We start from the raw sequence: 17,684 nt of genomic DNA, 5'->3' as shown, positions 1-17,684 counted from the left end.
CCAGAGCAGGGTCACCCCGGGGCCCAGAGCAGGGTCACCCCCGGGCCCAGAGCAGGGACACCCCCGGGCCCAGAGCAGGGTCACCCCCTGGGCCCAGAGCAGGGTCACCCCCAGGCCGGGGGGGTTGGGGCCGGGGGAAGCCCCGGAGGTGGCGCTGGGGGGACAGTGACCCCCCGTGCTGGGGGGAACTGTGGGAAGTTATGGAAACACTTCACCTGGATGCACAGAGGGCTCTGCAGGAGCACCGGGAGGGCTCCCCGCTGCAGGGGACTGATGGCAGGTGTCAGGGCAGGACCGGCCCGAGTCCTCGGGGCTGTCACTGCCACCAACAGGAGCCGGACACGGGGCCAAAGCCGTGAGCCCGAGTGGAGGGTCAGGGGTGGGGGAGAGGAGCCGGGACCCTCCGGGAGGGCAGCGGGCGGGGAAGGAGCCAGCACAAGGCTCACAGGGTGACGGGGGCCGTGCCGGGGCACAGAGAACCCCCGGGGCCGGGGCAGGGAGCGGGATGGGGGGCCGGGATGAGGAGAAGGGATGTGGGGCTGGGGGAGGGATGAGGGGCCGGGATGTGGGGCAGGGATGGGGGGCAGGGATGGGGGGCAGGGATGGGGGGCCGGGATACAGGGCAGGGATGTGGGGCAGGGATGGGGGGCAGGGATACAGGGCAGGGATGTGGGGCAGGGACAGGGATGCGGGGCCGGTATCCCGGGCAGGGATGAGGGGCCGGGGGGGGAGCGGGGCAGGGATGAGGGGCAGGGGGAAGGAGCAGGGGCAGGGATACACGGGCGGGATGCGGGGCCAGAGGAGGGATGAGGGGCAGGGGGAGGGATGTGGGGCAGGGATGAAGGGCAGGGATACCGGGCCGGGGGGGGAGCGGGGGCAGGACCACCAAGCCCCTCCCCGGGGGCCGCGGCGGGGCGGGGGCGGCCCGGGGAAGGCGGCGGAGCTGCCCCGGCGCTCGGGCTCGGCGGAGCTGCGCCCGCCGCAAGTTTCGCTGCTGAGAGAGGAGGGAGAGAACAGAAAATAAAATAAAAAAAAAAAATAAAAAAAAAAAAACCCAGCGCAAGGAAAAAAAAAAAAAAAAAAAAAAAAAAAAAAAAAAAAAAGACAATAAGAAGAAAAAGGCGAATTAAATAATTAATCCGCACCAATCGATTTCAAAGCCCCGGGGCATGGGGCGGGGGGCGGCCCGCAGCCCGCCGGGCCCCCCGGAGCCGCTCCGGGGATGATGCGGGGCCCGAGCGGGGCCGGGGGGGCGCCGGGGCCGGGGGGGCCGGGCCGGGGCGCGGGGCCGCCTCCCTCCCCCCGCCCTGCCCAGCCCTCCGCGCATCCTCCGGCACCGCCGAGCCGCGCCGAGCCGCGCCGGGCCGGGCCGGGGGTCCGCGCCGAGCCCAGCGGGAGGATGAGGGGCGTCCTCTGCCTCTGCACCCTGATCCTCCTGGGTGAGTCCCGCGGCCCGGGGGGCGCAACTTTCCGCCGGGAGCGGAGCGGGAGCGGGAGCGCTGCGGGGGGATTGGGGGCACCGGGGGGTCTGAGCTCCCCAGCGCTCCGGGGGCAGCCCGGGAGGGAGGGGGTCACAGGGACGGGCCGGGGGCAGCCCCGGGGGGGGCACAGGGACGGGCCGGGGGCAGCCCGGGGGGCGGGGGGGGCACAGGGACGGGCCGGGGGCAGCCCGGGGTGGGGGGGGCACAGGGACGGGCCGGGGGCAGCCCGGGGGGGGCACAGGACGGGCCGGGGGCAGCCCGGGGGGGGCACCGGGACGGGCCGGGGGCAGCCCGGGGGGGGCACAGGGACGGGCCGGGGGCAGCCCGGGGGGGGCACAGGGACGGGCCGGGGGCAGCCCCGGGCTCGGGGAGGGGTCGCTGCCCTGGCGGGGGGGCTCGGGGAGAGATGCTCGCGGGGGTTTTTACCAGCCCAGCCCAGCCCAGCCCAGCCCGTTCCGCGGCCCCGCGCTCGGCACCCGCCCCTGCCGCCCCCTGTGCCCCGAGCCGGGCTGGGCTCGGTCCGGAGGACATTGGGATGGTCCTGATGGCGTTTGGAATGATCCTGCTGGTATTTGAATGGTTCTGCTGGTATTTGGGATGGTCCTGATAGTATCCGGGATCGTCCTGCGGGTATTTGGGATGGTCCCGGAGCATTTGGGATGGTCCTGCTGCCACTGGGATGGTCCTGTGGTCATTTGGGATGGTCCTGTTGGTATTTGGGATGGTCCTGGAGCATTTGGGGTGGTCCTGCTGGCTTTGGGGACGGTCCTGTTGGCTTTAGGGATGGTCCTGATGCCGTTTGGGATGGTCCCGCTGGCTCTAGGGACGGCCCCGCTCCTCCCGCGGGCCGAGAGGGGCAGAGGAGCCCCGCGGGGCTGCGCTGGGGCGGCGGAGGCGGATTTTCGGAATCCCCGGCGGTGCCGGGGCCGGGAGATGCGGGATTTGGGGCGGGTGTGGGGGGGCAGCCCCAGCCCCGCGCCCGGAGCCCCGAACGAGCTGCGGGTTCCCCCAAATCCCCGGGGCTTTGTTCGTGCTCCGAGAGCGGGGAATGAGGACCCCGGGTGTTCCCCCAGACCCGGGGAGCCCCAGAGCAGCCCCGGTGCCCGGCGGGCCTGGAGCGCTGTCCCCGTGGTGTCCCCTGTCCCCGTGTCCCCCCATGTCCCCCATGTCCCCCTGTCCCCCTGTCCCCATGTCCCCCTGACCCCATGTCCCCCTGTCCCCGTGTCCCCGTGTCCCCGTGGTGTCCCCGCGGTGTCCCGTGTCCTGTCCCCGCGGCTCCCGGGTTTGGATCATCCCTCTCCCGTCCCCGCTTCTCCCGCACGGAATTCCCGCGGCTCCCGCGTTCCCGGGGCGAGGGAAAGGGGCTGAAGGGGCTGCACCCCCGGGACCCCCAGAGACCCCCCGGGACCCCCCGGGACCCCCCGGCTCCTCCCGCGGGGGGCTCTGTCCCCTCCCTGAGCCCCCTGGGCAGCGACACCGAGCCCGAGCCCGCCCGGGGCAGGGGAGGCTGGGGGGGGAATGGGGGTGTTCTCCTGGCCTCGCCGGAGGGGAGAAGGTTTGGGGTGTTTTGGGGTGTTTTGGGGTGTCTGGAGGCGGCCAGGACCCCGAGGGGTGCCGGGGGTGGCCCCGCGCGGGGAGGCGCTGCCGGAGCTCCCGATGACTCCCCGTCACTAGATGTCACCAGATGTCACCAGATGTCACCAGCGGCAGAGCCCCAGGGCGGGGGGAGGCCAAACGCGGCCCCCCAGGAGGGACCGGCCACCCCCAGGGCTTGGACACGGCCCGGGCTGAGGGATGGGCGCGGAGGGGCTGGAGATGTGCCCTGGGCTGGGCTGGGATGGGATGGGCTGGGATGGGATGGGCTGGGATAGGATGGGATGGGCTGGGATGGGCTGGGATAGGATGGGATGGGCTGGGATGGGCTGGGATGGGATGGGCTGGGATGGGATGGGCTGGGATAGGATGGGCTGGGCTGGGGTGTCCCAGCCTCTCTCGGAGCTGCGGTTTTCTCCCCCCCGGGGCTCCCGGGGGGGCTCTGGCTGCGTGTCCGGGTCTCTGCAGGGCCCGTTCAGGTTGGGATTGGCCGCCCCATGGATTGATTGACAGGTCCCCGATTGATTGACAGGTCCCCGATTGATTGACAGGTCCCCGATTGATTGACAGGTCCCCGATTGACTGACTGTCCCCGATTGACTGACTGTCCCCGATTGATTTCTGTGCAGAAAGTGGAGAAGGAGCAATGGCCAGTCCTGCGCTGTGGGCAGCGCCACTGGGGGCAGGGGACACGCGTTCAGGGCACACTTGTCACCCCTGGCCCAGCCAGAGCAAAGCCGCCGGCTGCTGTTCCCCTTTGCCTTCTCCTCCTTCTCCTCCCGGGCTCTCCAGAGGGACCTTTCCAGCCCTGCACTGGCCCTGCAGGCGCAGCTCCTCCCCGGCAGGAGCTACTGCTCATCCTCAGCCTTCCCTCTGGGGTTTCTGGGGTGTTTGTGCACTGGGACAGGGAGCTGTGCCTGGGGATCCATCCCCTGCAGGGACCCAGGGTGCAGACAGGAGCCTGGCAAATCCCACATTCCCAACTCCATCCCCTGCAAGGATGAAGGGTGCAGACAGGAGCCTGGAAATTCCCAGCTCTGTCCCCCGCAGGGACCCGGGGTGCGGGGCTGGGGAGGGCAAGCAATTCCCAGCTCCATCCCCTGCAGGGACCTAGAGTGCAGGCAGGAGCCTGGCAATTCCCAAATTCATCCCTGCAGGGATCCAGGGTGCCAGGCTGGGGAGGGCAGGCAATTCCCAATTTTATCCCTGCAAGGACCCAGGGTGCAGAAAGGAACCTGGCAATTCCCAGCTCCATCCCCTGCAGGGATCCAGGGGACAGACAGGAGCCTGGAAATTCCCATCTCTGTCCCCTGCAGGGACCCAGGGTGCAGGGCTGGGGAGGGCAAGCAATTTCCAGCTCCATCCCCTGCAGGGACCTAGAGTGCAGGCAGGAGCCTGGAAATTCCCAGCTCTGTCCCCTGCAAGGACCCAGGGTGCAGACAGGAGCCTGGCAATTCCCAACTTCATCCCTGCAAGGATCCAGGGTACAAGGCTGGGGAGGGCAGGCAGGAGCCTGGCAATTCCCAACTCCATCCCTGCAAGGATCCAGAGTGCAGAAAAGAGCCTGGCAATTCCCAGATTCCCAGCTCCATCCCCTGCAGGGATGAAGGGTGCAGGGCTGGGGAGGGCAGAGAGGACCCTGGAAATTCCCAACTCCATCCCCTGCAGGGATCCAGGGTGCAGGGCTGGGGAGGGCAGGCAATTCCCAACTTTATCCCCTGCAGGGACCCAGGGTGCAGAAAGGAACCTGGCAATTCTCAACTCCATCCCCTGCAGGGATCCAGGGTGCAGACAGGAGCCTGGCAATTCCCAGCTCTGTCCCCTGCAGGAACCCAGGGTGTAGAAAGGAGCCTGGCAATTCCCAGATGCCCAGCTCCATCCCCGCTGGCTGTGCACCCTGTGGGCTGCAGCGTGAGCTCCTGGCTCCTGGTGTGTCCCCCTCTGGCATTTTGGGATGATCCTGGTTGGGAGGGGACAGTTCTTGGTGAGACTGGGGCTCTCCAGGGTGGCACTGGGCAGTGTCACCATCACCCAGCCTGAGTGGGGACCCTGGCTTCCTGAATTGAATAACTGAACACAGAATTGAGAAACTTGCAGAATTGAATATTTTTGTTTTCCTCACCCACTTTTCAGCCAGGTGAGCTCCCTGCCCCGTGTCCCCAGCAGCCACACTGGTGGCAGTGCAGGGACAGAACAGGAGCCACCCCGGGGACCAGGGGCTGCCTTGGGGAGGGCTGTTGCTCTGTGCTGTCCCCTGATACTCACCTGGCTGGCCTTGGCTGGAAATCCCACCAGGGGACAGGGGGGAGGCATTCAGGAACACCCCGTGGAGAATCAAGGCACTGATGCAGTGAGATATGAGGTTATATTAATTAGTTTAATAATTTCAGGAGGACTTTGGGCCCCACCTGTGCCCAGCTCCCAGGGAACCGGGCAGGTCTCACCAGCCTTGCACTCACAGAACAGAGCTCAGGGCGAGGGTGAAGTGCTGGGCACAGCTGGGAGCAGCTCCTTGCCTTGAGCCCCCCCTGAGCAGGAGCCAGTCGTGGCCCAGATGTGTGTCAGGACCCCCAGATGTGTGTCAGGACCCCCAGATGTGCGTCAGGACCCCCAGGTGTGTGTCAGGACCCCCAGATGAGTGTCAGGACCCCCAGATGTGCGTCAGGACCCCCAGGTGTGTGTCAGGACCCCCAGATGTGTGCCAGGACTCCCACATGTGTGTCAGGACCCCCAGATGAGTGTCAGGACCCCCAGATGTGTGTCAGGACTCCCACATGTGTGTCAGGACCCCCAGATGTGCGTCAGGACCCCCAGATGTGTGCCAGGACCCCCAGATGTGCATCAGGACCCCCAGATGAGTGTCAGGACCCCCGGATGGTTCTGCTGCAGGTTTTCCTGAGCTGCTCCTTTGCACCATTCCTGGCCTGTGCTTCCCACGGGCTCCTCGCAGGTGCAATCAAACATCCGAGACCTTCTGGTGGTTTTCACCCGGTTTGGGAACTCAGATCCCAGGGGAAAAGCAAAAAAAAATCTCTTGAAAAATGCATCTCTGTGTGTGAAAGAGAGGGAAAACTCCTTAAATTAGTGTCTTTGTCAGTCCTGACAGCAGCAATCCGTTATTTGCATCAATAGGAATGTGATATTTATGTCTGTCCGCGTTGGTGCAGAGGAGAAATAAAACTTCTCCCTCAACAGGCTGTGCAGATCCCTCTGCAAGGATCTCACCACACCCAGAAAAGATTTTTTTTTTTTTTTTTTTCCCAGAGCTCTGGAGCCTTAAATAGTAATTATTGCTGGGTAAAAAATTAGTACTACTTAAGGCTAATAATTAGTATGAATTACTGCGAGTAGCATTTTATTTTGCTTTTTGGAGACAGAAATGTCTTCTTCCCTGCTCTCCTGGCAATTTTCACAGGTGATTTCTATTGTGCCTGAAATTCCCTTCATCATTTTCACACAAGGCTTGTTCATTTTTATAACTTTCCACTTGGTCATTTTAAAACATGGCTTCTAATGTCTCTTAAAGTTTGCCACCTTTTTGATAAAAATACCTTGCTACCGAGATAGTCATGATTTCTTTTTCCCTCTAGTGGACTTTATATTCCTTTTTGCTTCCTTTAATATATATATATATATATATAAATGACCTCTTTCTTCTCAACCCCAAAGTGCGAGAGGACAAATTGAAAGGTAGTTCTCCTGCTAGAAGAATTTTTTTTTCAGAAGAACACATTTCATTGGAGAGAAGAAAAAAAAAAAAAAAAAAAAAAAAAAAAAAAAAGAGGGAACAAAACTATGAAAAGCTTGTTCCTGTCAATCTTCAGCTCAGTGCAGCTCCCTTGTTTTAAAAGCATCTGTCAAAATCCCCTGTGGTAACACCTCCTGGCACTGAACTCTGTGCACGGATGGGCTGAGGGTGGGAGCTGAGGGAGGAGAGCTGGGGGATGTTCCCAGCCCAGGATGGGCTGAGACAGGAGAGCTGGAGGGACATTTCCAGCCCCTGGATGGGCTGAGACAGGAGGGCTGGGGGATGTTCCCAGCCCTGGATGGGCTGAGACAGGAGGGCTGGGGGATGTTCCCAGCCCTGGATGGGCTGAGACAGGAGAGCTGGAGGGACATTTCCAGCCCAGGATGGGCTGAGACAGGAGGAGAGCTGGGGGATGTTCCCAGTGCCTGGATTTGCTGAGACAGGAGAACTGGGGGTTGTTCCCAGCCCTGGATGGGCTGAGACAGGAGGGCTGGGGGATGTTCCCAGCCCTGGATGGGCTGAGGGACGAGAGGGGACATTCCCAGCCCCTGTGGTTCTGATGGATAAAATCCAGGTGGAAAAGCCTGTCCGTGGTACCTGTCCCACCCCCGAGTGCTCTGGCAGAGTCACTGCAGGTCCCCCCACCCTGCTGGGGACACCTGGCTCCGAGGGGGGCTCTGGCACACAAGTGCAGCTTTGGAGGAGAAAGGAATGGGACAGATTTTTTTGGTGCTTCTTCCAAAAGGAGGATCAAATTGCTTCAAACACCCCCAAGCTCAGCCATCTCTTTGTTACCCCCAAGGGGTGCCAGTGCACTTTGGGATGGGAGTTTAAACAGCTCCAGGTGCTGATGGGCTGTGAGTTAAGGCCTGAGAAACCTGGTGGGGTTTCCCTCCTCACTCCCTGATATTTGTGCAGTGAAGACCAAGGCCATAATTTGGGCTGGAGCTGCCCTGCAGTGCTGCTGCCTGAACTGGAGGGTTGGGGCTGCAGGAATTGGGAATGCAGGGCTGGAATTGCAGGGATTGGGGATGCAGGGTTGGAGCTGCAGGGCTGGAGCTGCAGGGATTGGAGCTGCAGGGATTGGAGCTGCAGGGATTGGAGCTGCAGGGTTGGGGCTGCAGGGATTGGAGCTGCAGGGCTGGGGCTGCCCCCAGCCCACCCTGCTCAGGGGATTCACCTCTCCTGTGCCCCTCCTGTGCCCCCAGGGCCCAGAGCTGCAGCCCAGGGAGCAGTGGAGGTGCCCAGGGAAGAGTTCAGCTCCAGACAGGCAGCAACAGGAGCAGCTCGGGGAGTCCCTGAGCGCCCTGAGCTCCCTGGAGCCCCAGAGCTGACCTGGACAGCTCCTGAGAGAGCTCCAGGGTGCCTTAAGAGGTGGCGAATTGAACCCAATCTCTGCAAAATAATCAAGCTTTGCTTCAAGCCTGGCATCAAACGGGGCTGGCGGGGCCTCCCGGGAAATCCCGTCCTCCTGGATTAATGAGAGCAGGGGAAACACGGGGCAGGCACAGCCTTGGAACGGGGCTGTGAGTCCTTGCTTTGAGCAAACACCGTGTCTGGGCCACCGCTCTGCAGAGTTCATCTGGTCCTGTCCGTGAGAGTTTTACATAAACACCCAAATCAATCATAAAGGGGTTTGGATTTCTCAATTCATCTTCTTTTACTGTTGCAAATTTTATTGAACTCTTTGCTCTTTTTTTTTTCCCTCCCACTGCCCAAACTGGACCCCCCTAAGTGTCACCTCCACTTTATTTTAATGTTTCAGCCTTTATTGAACACTTTGTTTCATTTTTTTTTCCTCCCGCTGCTCTAATTGGACACGCCAAAGGCATCACCTCCGCCGTGATTAGAACTTTAATGTCTTTCTGTCTGTTGCTCAGTCTCCTGGAAGGTGTCCCTGGCCTGGCAGGGCTGGGACTGATGAGCTTTGAGGTCCCTTTCGGCCCAAACCCTTCCACAATTCCATGTCTGTGCTGTGTGTCCCATAGGTGGGCTCTGGGATCTGCACTCCAGCTCCAGGTTGTCAATGCAAGGATTTGTCCTGTAGCCAGCTCACCTCCCCTTCCTCAAAGCTGCCTGTCCTGGGTTGCAGTGTGGGATGTGCACACAGTATTTATCCCATCCCCATCCCCATGAGCTGCTGGAACCAGGTGGGGCAGTGTTTTCCCAGGCCCCTCCTTTGGGCTCTTCTGCTCATGGCCCATCAATGCCTTGCCCAGGACTCACAGGGAACTCCCTCCAGGAGCTCTCTCTGTTTAATGGGCCATCAAGGAGCCACTGCACGACTCCTCATCCCATTGGGAGATGCTCCCAATGCCCAGGGGGAGGAGCCAAGCATTCCCACCTGGAGAGAATCTGGGATTTGGGACAGGACAAGCAGCCCTGAGCCACTGGATTCCCAGAGGAGCAGAGCTCCCAGACCTTTCTGTGGGATCACTGCTTCAGGAAGAGCCCCTCCCCTGGACTGCTCCCCCCACCCTGCTCAGGGTGTGTTCTGACTCTGCCAGTGCTCCTTTGTGTTATTGCATTGATTTTATTTTATTTTTACCTTTTTAACCCTTTTTTCTTATTAAATTATATTTCTGACTTGGAGCATCTCACTCGTTTTGCTTTTCAAACCACGACACTGCTCCAGTGAAAAAATCCAGGAGGAAACTCACAGTCCCCTGTGTCTGCCTGTGGGTGAACAATTTTGGGATCAGTCTCCCTGTCTGTCCTGGTGCTGTAACTCTCCCCGGTGTGTGCAGAGCCCAAATCTGCCCGAGGCAGCCTGCCCAGGGGTCCCAGCCCTCCTGCCTCAGTTCTCTGCAGAGGCAGCTCCTGTCACTCCTGTCCCTGCACCTCCCTTTCCTCACTCTCACAGCACGAGGTTCCAAAAACCCTGTCACAGGGCTGGAGGTGACAGAACCCCCCGGAACCTTCTGGAATGGAGGCTGCAGGTGGGGAGATGGAGGGTGTTAGGGGAGAGGAGAGCAGAGCTGCACTGAGTTTTCAGCCAAACCTCGGGAAAGGGATCCAAAGGCATTTATCTGACCTGTTTGTGAGCCCCAAGGAGGCTGAGAGTGCTGCAGGTTCTGCTCTGCCTGCTGAGGAGTTCACTCCTCCCTGCAAGGTTAGTTGATTTGACACCAGTTACAGCAATTTCACGGTACATTTTTTCCCCCCTTCCGAGACATTTGTTTTGTTTCTGCCTCTCGGTGACAGAACAGAACCCGGGGAGGGAGACAAACTGCTCACCTCGGGCTGCTGCCACAGCCCTGTCAGCCCTGGGGAGAGACAGAGCTTTCCTCCCAGGGTGGGGAACTGCTCAGGGGGTCGTGGAGCCCAGAAAAACCTTCCAGAGGTGTCTCCATGTCGTGGTTTGAAAGCAAAAGGAGTGAGAGGCTCCAAGTCAGAGATATATTTTAATAAGAAGAAAGGAAAAAATAAAATAAAATAAAAATAATTCAAAACAAAACAAAATAAAATAAAATAATAAAAATTTAAAAAATAAAATAAAATAAAAATAATTAAAACCAAACCAAAACAAAATAAAATAAAATAAAAATAATTAAAATAAAATAAAATAAAATAAAATAAAATAAAATAAAATAAAATAAAATAAAATCAATGCAATAATAGAAAAGACCCCCTGACAGAGTCAGAACACACCCTGAGCAGGGTGGGGGGAGCAGTCCAGGTGAGGGGCTCTTCCTGAAGCAGTGATCCCACAGAAAGGTCTGGGAGCTCTGCTCCTCTGGGAATCCAGTGGCTCAGGGCTGCTTGTCCTGTCCCGAATCCCAGATTCTCTCCAGGTGGGAATGCTTGGCTCCTCCCCCTGGGCATTGGGAGCATCTCCCAATGGGATGAGGAGTCGTGCAGTGGCTCCTTGATGGCCCATTAAACAGAGAGAGCTCCTGGAGGGAGTTCCCTGTGAGTCCTGGGCAAGGCATTGATGGGCCATGAGCAGAAGAGCCCAAAGGAGGGGCCTGGGAAAACACTGCCCCACCTGGTTCCAACAGCTCATGGGGATGGGGATGGGATAAATACTGTGTGCACATCCTACACCACAACCCAGGACACTCCAGAAGGAGCTGGGATGAGCAGGAGCTCGAGCTCTGTGCTGGGAATGTGGCACCTTCAGAGCAGACCCTGCTGGGGCTCTGACACCTCACCCCGAGCGCCCCAAACTGGGACAAGACTCTGGGCTTTTGTCAGACCTTTTGTCTGCTGCCTGGCAGGGAATGGCTGCAGGAGAAACAGATCACCGGGCTCTGTGATCTCAGAGGTCTTTTCTAACCTAAAAGATTCTGTGATTCTATTAATAAAAGCTTTGATTTCAAATTACTTCAAGGAAGGGAGAAGAGCCAGTTTCCCCTTCGGGGTCTGGTGGGATCCCTGGAGGATTTGTCAGGCTTTGGGGATTTAACAAACCTTAAAGCCAAAGTGCTGCCCCACGAGGTGCTCGGGTGCCTCATTCCCTGAGAAAACGCGAATTTCCCTCTCCAGTTAGAAATGTTGTCTCCTTTTTGTGATCTCTTGGCGTGTGAGAAGGAAATGTCCCGAGATGAGGAACCTCCTGTAGGACTGAGCTTTGGGGGCTCTGCTGCTGCTCTGGGGCTTTCCTAAACTTGCCCTGCAGGAGATTCCCATCGGGGTTTTGGGAAGGGAACAGAGGAGAGGGCTCTGAGCAGGGTCTGCTCTGGAGGGGGAAGAGAAGAGGCTCCTGAGGGGTCAGGCAGATAGAGCTGCCCGTGGTAACGGGATTGAGGAGTGGGGAGAGGAATTTCTCCTGTAAAGGTGTGAGAGCCATCCTGGGCCCAGGGAATGGATCCCCAGGGTTGGGTTTTCCTTGTGCTGAGGTGTAGAAATTTTTCTGTGGAGGGCAGGGACAAGGAGCTCTGCAGAGCTGAGATGTTCTAGAAACACGGGGGTTTATTATTCCAAGGGTGGTGGGTAAAGAGGGCTTTGCCTTCAGCCACCAGCCTGGGCTGGAGCAAAGCCCTGAAGAGAGAATGGGGAGAGAGAGAGAGAAGAGAGCTCAGGGGGAAAAACGGGGCAGGAGCAGGGGAAAAACGTGGGGAGAAAACAGGAGCAAGTGAGGGGAGAGAGAGGAGAGGGGATGGGCCAAGAGAGGTGAGGGAAGAGGGTGAGAGGGCCAGAGGAGAGAGGTGAGGGCAAAAGGGAGGAGAGCCAGGACAAGAGAGCGATCCTCTTGTTCCAATCCATTCTATCTCTTTTTGTGTTGAATATTCTAATTTACAGTGACCAACCGGCGTGAGATACAAAACCTACAGACTTTGCCTGCAGCCTGTGAGAACTACTACATCACCATGTCATTTTATATTCTAAACTCTACAGACTCCTTTCTCATGCCCTTGTTCCCGGATGTCTTTGCCAAGGTGGAAAGGCAACATTCTTGTCTTTTGTTTTCCTGTCTCCAGCTCATCCCCGTCTTCCTGCCTGCCATGCTCACATCTCCAAACTGGCTTTCATTCCTATTTCACTCACAGGTTTTACATCTGCAGTATTTCTTACTATTAAAATCATATTCATAAGTCCTTCCTGTCCCATCTCTCCCAGCACTGGGGGTCGGGTTTCCTGCTGCAGAAGGGGCTGTGCAGGGGAAGGGGCAGCTGGGGAACCATCTGTCACCCAGGACTGTGGGGACACTGCAGTGTCAGAGTCACCTCCCTGCCGGGGCCAGTGCAGGGAGATTTATTTCCCTCTCCCGGTGTTGTTTCATTCCTCTCCCCATGGAGAGCCGGGGTAATCCCTAACGTGCTCTGGGAAGGCTGTCAGTAATGAAGTGCCTGACTCCAGGGGGCCCAGAGCCCTAATTGAGTTCATTAGATGCTATTGCATTACCAGTAAGTTTGGATCATAATTGAAGGGCTGGAGCAAAAAAAAACCAAAAAAACAACAAACACGAATTAAAAAAATAATAATAATTAAAAAAACCAAAACACCACAACAACAACAAACAAAAACAAAAACAAAACCCCAAAACCCCCCCAAAAAAAAACCAAAAAAAAAACCAAAAAAAAAAAACCTCAAAACAAACAAACAAAGAAACAAAAAAAAAAAAAAAAAAAAAAAAAAAAACCACCCAAATAGCAAAAAGAAATGCAGTGAATCTCCCCAGAAGTGTTTGATCTGCAGGCTGGGTCTGTCCCAGGGGATGGGGAATTGCAGCAGCTGTTTCTGGGTCTCTCAAATTTTGGATAATGATGCGAATTCACTCATCATCCAGGTGTAAAATGGGGATGTGTTTTAAGGAGGGGAATCGTTGTGAGGCAGAACCAGGAGCAGCTCTGTGTGTTTGGCCTGGGATTTTTGTGTTTGTGGGAAGCAGCAAACTCCGAGCTGGGATCCGAATTTCTGTGAGGAGCAACGTGGCTTTGGGCACCCCCTGAGCTCTCCCTGTGCCCGGGAGGAACCAAAGTCAGGGGATGCTCTGGAAACCTTCCCCCATCCCGTGCTCGGGGATCAGGGATCCTGCCCTGCCCTGTGTGGAAAACCAGGTTCACTTTTTGGTAAATTTTAAGAAATATGTTTAATAAAATAATTTAGACAATTAGATTAAAAAAAAAGCCAAGTACGGCCGGGTGACTCTGCACTCAGCCAAGTCCACACTTTGCTATCTCAGAGACATTAATTAAATACCCTTCCCGTTATATCAATATATGAATATTCATATAATTCCATAAACCAGTTTCCATATTCCAGGAACTGTTTTGCCTGGCCCCTCCTTGGGTTTGCCTTTTTAGAGCATTTGTGTTTTGTGGTTGTGTCTTCATTATCACCTTTAGCTTGGGCTTTGCTTTATACTTTTTTTAGGTGGGAGATGCTGATATTGGTGTATCAATAGCAGAGTCTTCTTTCCATGTTCACTGGGTGTTATCCCCACCAAACAGACAGTTTAAGCACATTACATCAGTTATTACCACTCTGCCTAATTTTCTAAAAGCAGAAATAAAAAACTTCTATTTTATATCCTTACCACAACATTATTAACCATACAGCACACATCCTGGGAAAAGCCAACGTTATATAATATATATATAGCAGGATGAATGTGGGACGGGCAGGGATGGGTGAGAGATGCTCAGGGAGGTGTTTTCCCCAGGCCATGGCTGCACCATGGGGATTATGAAAAACGAGATTCACTTTTTGGTAAATTTTAAGAAATATGTTTAATAATAAAAATTAAGACAATTAGGAGATAAAAAAAAGCCAAGTACGGCCGGGTGACTCTGCACCCAGCCAAGTCCACACTTTGCTATCTCAGAGACAATTTTTAAATACCCTTCTTATCGCAATAGTTTATGAATTTCATAAACTCATTTCCATATTCCAGGAACTGTTTTGTCTGGTCCCTCCTTGGGTTTGCCTTTTTAGAGCATTTGTGTTTCTGGGCTGTGTCTTCATTATCACCTCCAGCTGGGCCTGGGTCTGTGCTTTCTTCAGGTGGGAGATGCTGATAGTTGGTGTGTGGTTTATTTTTTTATTTAAGCATAAAGAAAAAAAAAATCCGTCAAGGCATCAATAATTAAATTCACCTTTTCTGTATTACCATAGAAATAATAGTAGATGGACGCTCAAGGGCTCTGTGCTGTTCACAGTTCTATGTCATTATCAGCTGTGTCAAGTAGAATGTATTTTTGTTGTTTTACAGAAAAAACGTAATTAGAATAATAACCCCCAAAATAGTCTGAAAAATCATGTTTGTCCCATATAGGCACTTGTGACTTCTCTGAATCAGAAGAGCAGAAATTCCTGAGGATTTTGGCCATAAAATCCTGGGAATTTCAGGGAAAAAAAATCCTGAGAATTTTGTGTGTGAAATCTTGGGAATTTCAGGCAGAAATTCCTGAGGAATTTGGCCACGAAATCTTGGGAATTTCAGGCAGAAATTCCTGAGGATTTTGGCCACGAAATTCCAGGAATTCTGGTTGTGAACTCAAGGGAATTTCAGGAGAAAAAAAAATCCTGAGAATATCCCCACCAAACAGACAGTTTAAACACACTTACATCAACTATTCCCATTATGCCTAATTTTCTTTTACCAACAGCATAAATAAACTTATATCCTATACCCTTACCATGTTATTAATCACACAGCACGCAACTTGTGAAAAGCCAATTTTATAACACACATTTATAACACCCCGGGACTGGAGATGAGCTCTGCTCAGGGCCTGGGTCAGCCACGGGCCACAGAGGGGGACCAGCCCTGGAGGGTGAAAGGTAAAACCCTCTGACAGAAGAACAAGTGGGAAAACAGAAGCTCATTTTCCCAGAAAAAAATATTGGGCTTTCGGTACAGTTCGACTTTCCCACAACAATGACAGATCAGGAACGGTAAAATTTGAAATAAAAGATAGCGAGTGGAAAATAAAATGCTTATTAAGTATAATTCCAGGGGATGAAAAATGAGGGCTAAAATGAAGCCGCAGATGTTTCTCTTCTGTTTTTTATCTGCTTTTATTAAGGAAACAGAAAATGGTCTTCCCAGAGGGACCTTGGACAGGAAGAGAAATGGAATTTGTCTCTCACTTGTCCCCACACACAGACAGGGATGGTCCCAGCAGGATCAGGAAATGGGTTTCATCCCACCTGGTTTTCACTGAACTTCTCCTTTCAATGGAGGAGGGAAGTTGGCAGGCCTGGAGGGACACTGATCCTCTCTGCAGGTTGGTGTTAGCCCCAGGGACTGCAAAGCCAATCCCAGTGACATTCCAGCTCTTCCCTTGACCAGTGAGACGAGCCCAGTCTAACCCTCCAAGCTCTCGTGTCCTCCAAGGGAGCAGCTGATGCTGGAGGGAGAAACCAGGGACCCATCGTTTCCATCTGTACAGCTAAAAAAAAAAAAATGAAAGATAAAGAAAATCAGATTAAAACATCGTTTAGTGTTTTAGTATTTAGTGTTTTGTTCTTCTACTTAAAGCCCAAATTTTCCCAGGCAACGTGTTTTTCCATGGTTAAAAGAGAAAGAAACCCAATGAGACATTTCTGTTTTCCCAGACCTGATGGCTCTATAACAATCGAATGGTGGCTGGAACCACGTGGAGTTGGTGGCTCTCCTGGTGGTCACAGGGGCCACCCAGAGCCCAGGAGCATTTGGAGCTGTGGTGATTTGCCTGTCCCACCTGTTAAAGTCCCTGAAGAGGTTTTGGCTGTGGCCAGCATGGCCGTGGGCATTGCTCAGCAGCCAGGGACCATTCCCAGCCGGGTGCAGGGGGCTGCTCTGCTTTGGAGGCCAGGGGAGTTCAACAGCCTGAGTGAGGCAGCTCTGGGTCATTTACACCAGCACCTGGAGCTTCCTTAATGAGCTGAGCGAGGCAGGGCACTGAGAGCACCCTTTCCCTTTTTCCTTTTTCCTTTTTCCTTTTCCCTTTTTCCTTTTCCCTTCCCCTTCCCTTTCCCTTTCCCTTTCCCTTTCCCTTTCCCTTTCCCTTTCCCCTCCCCTTTCCCTTTCCCTTTTCCCTTTCCCTTTTCCCTTTTCCCTTTCCCTTTTCCTTTTCCCTTTCCCTTTCCCTTTCCCTTTCCCTTTCCTTTTCCCTTTCCCTTTTCCTTTTCCCTTTCCCTTTTCCCTTTCCCTTTTCCCTTTTCCCTTTTCCCTTTTCCTTTTCCCTTTCCCTTTCCCTTTCCCTTCTCCCTTTCCCTTTCCTTTTCCCTTTCCCTTTTCCTTTTCCCTTTTCCTTTTCCCTTTCCCTTTTCCCTTTCCCTTCTCCCTTTCCCTTCTCCCTTTCCCTTTCCCTTTCCCTTTCCCTTTTCCCTTTCCCTCCCAGGCACTGCCCTTCCCCAGGCACCTCCCAGGCACTGCAGGACAAACATGTTTCAGTTTAATCTGCTCCAGCCCCCTGCATTCATCTTCCTTCCCGCTGCTCCCAGCTCAGGAGGCAGAACACCGGCAGTGACACGAGATAACACAAACAGATGATGGCACGGGCTGATGGACGGGGAGCAGGTGAACGTGGCTGTGCAGGGCGGGGAGGAGTGTGCAGACCCACAGTACAGGGACCAGGCTGTGCAGGGTGTGCAGGTGTGTGCAGACCCAGAGCACAGGGACCAGGCTGTGCAGGGTGTGCAGGTGTGTGCAAACCCACAGCTCACAGGGATCAGGCTGTGCAGGGCAGGGAGGTGTGTTCAGACCCCCAGCTCACAGGGATCAGGCTGTGCAGGGTGTGCAGGTGTGTGCAAACACACAGTTCACAGCCCCAGGCACAGGCCAGGCTGTGCAGGACAAGGAGGTGTGTGTAAACTCACTGCTCACAGCCCCAGCCATGGACAAGGCTGTACAGGACAGGGAGCTGTGTTCAGACCCACAGCTCACAGGGATCAGGCTGTGCAGGGTGTGCAGGTGTGTGCAGACCCACAGCTCACAGGGACCAGGCTGTGTAGGGTGTGCAGGTGTGTGCAACCACACAGTTCACAGCTCACAGCCCCCATGGAGGTGTGTGCAGACTCACAGCTCCATGAGCCAGGCTGTGCAGGGTGTGCAGGTGTGTGCACGTGTATGCAAACCCACAGCACAGGGACCAGGCTGTGCAGGGTGTGCAGGTGTGTGCAAACACACAGTTCACAGCCCCAGGCACAGGCCAAGCTGTGTAGGACAGGGAGGTGTGTGTAAACCCACAGCTCACAGCCCCAGCCATGGACCAGGCTATGCAGGGTGTGCAGGTGTGTGCAGACCCACAGCTCACATCTCACAGCCCCCATGGAGGTGTGTGCAGACCCACAGCACGGGGACCAGGCTATGCAGGGTACAGACATATGTGCAGACTCACACCTCCATGAGCCAGGCTGTGCAGGGTGTGCAGGTGTGTGCAAACACACAGTTCACAGCCCCAGGCACAGGCCAGGCTTTTCAGGACAGG

At 55.4% G+C, this 17,684-nt stretch overlaps 1 protein-coding gene across 2 annotated transcripts in view; it reads left to right on the top strand.

Annotated features, from left to right (window-relative positions):
- Positions 1 to 747: 747 nt before the first annotated feature.
- Positions 748 to 17,684, top strand: part of LOC310909164 (GDNF family receptor alpha-4) — a 91,693-nt gene continuing 74,756 nt past the window's right edge. For both annotated transcript variants that reach the window (XM_083860727.1, XM_083860726.1), the window contains exon 1: positions 748 to 1,439. In XM_083860727.1, the coding sequence (XP_083716853.1) occupies positions 1,223 to 1,439 (217 nt within the window). In that variant the 5' untranslated portion in view covers positions 748 to 1,222. The remainder of the gene's footprint in view (positions 1,440 to 17,684) is intronic.

The sequence above is a fragment of the Zosterops lateralis genome (genome assembly GCF_965231275.1).
Source record: "Zosterops lateralis genome assembly, chromosome: 5".
Lineage (NCBI taxonomy): Eukaryota > Metazoa > Chordata > Aves > Passeriformes > Zosteropidae > Zosterops > Zosterops lateralis.
Note: the sequence above shows the minus strand (reverse complement) of the source record. Positions and strands in the feature narration are given on the sequence as shown.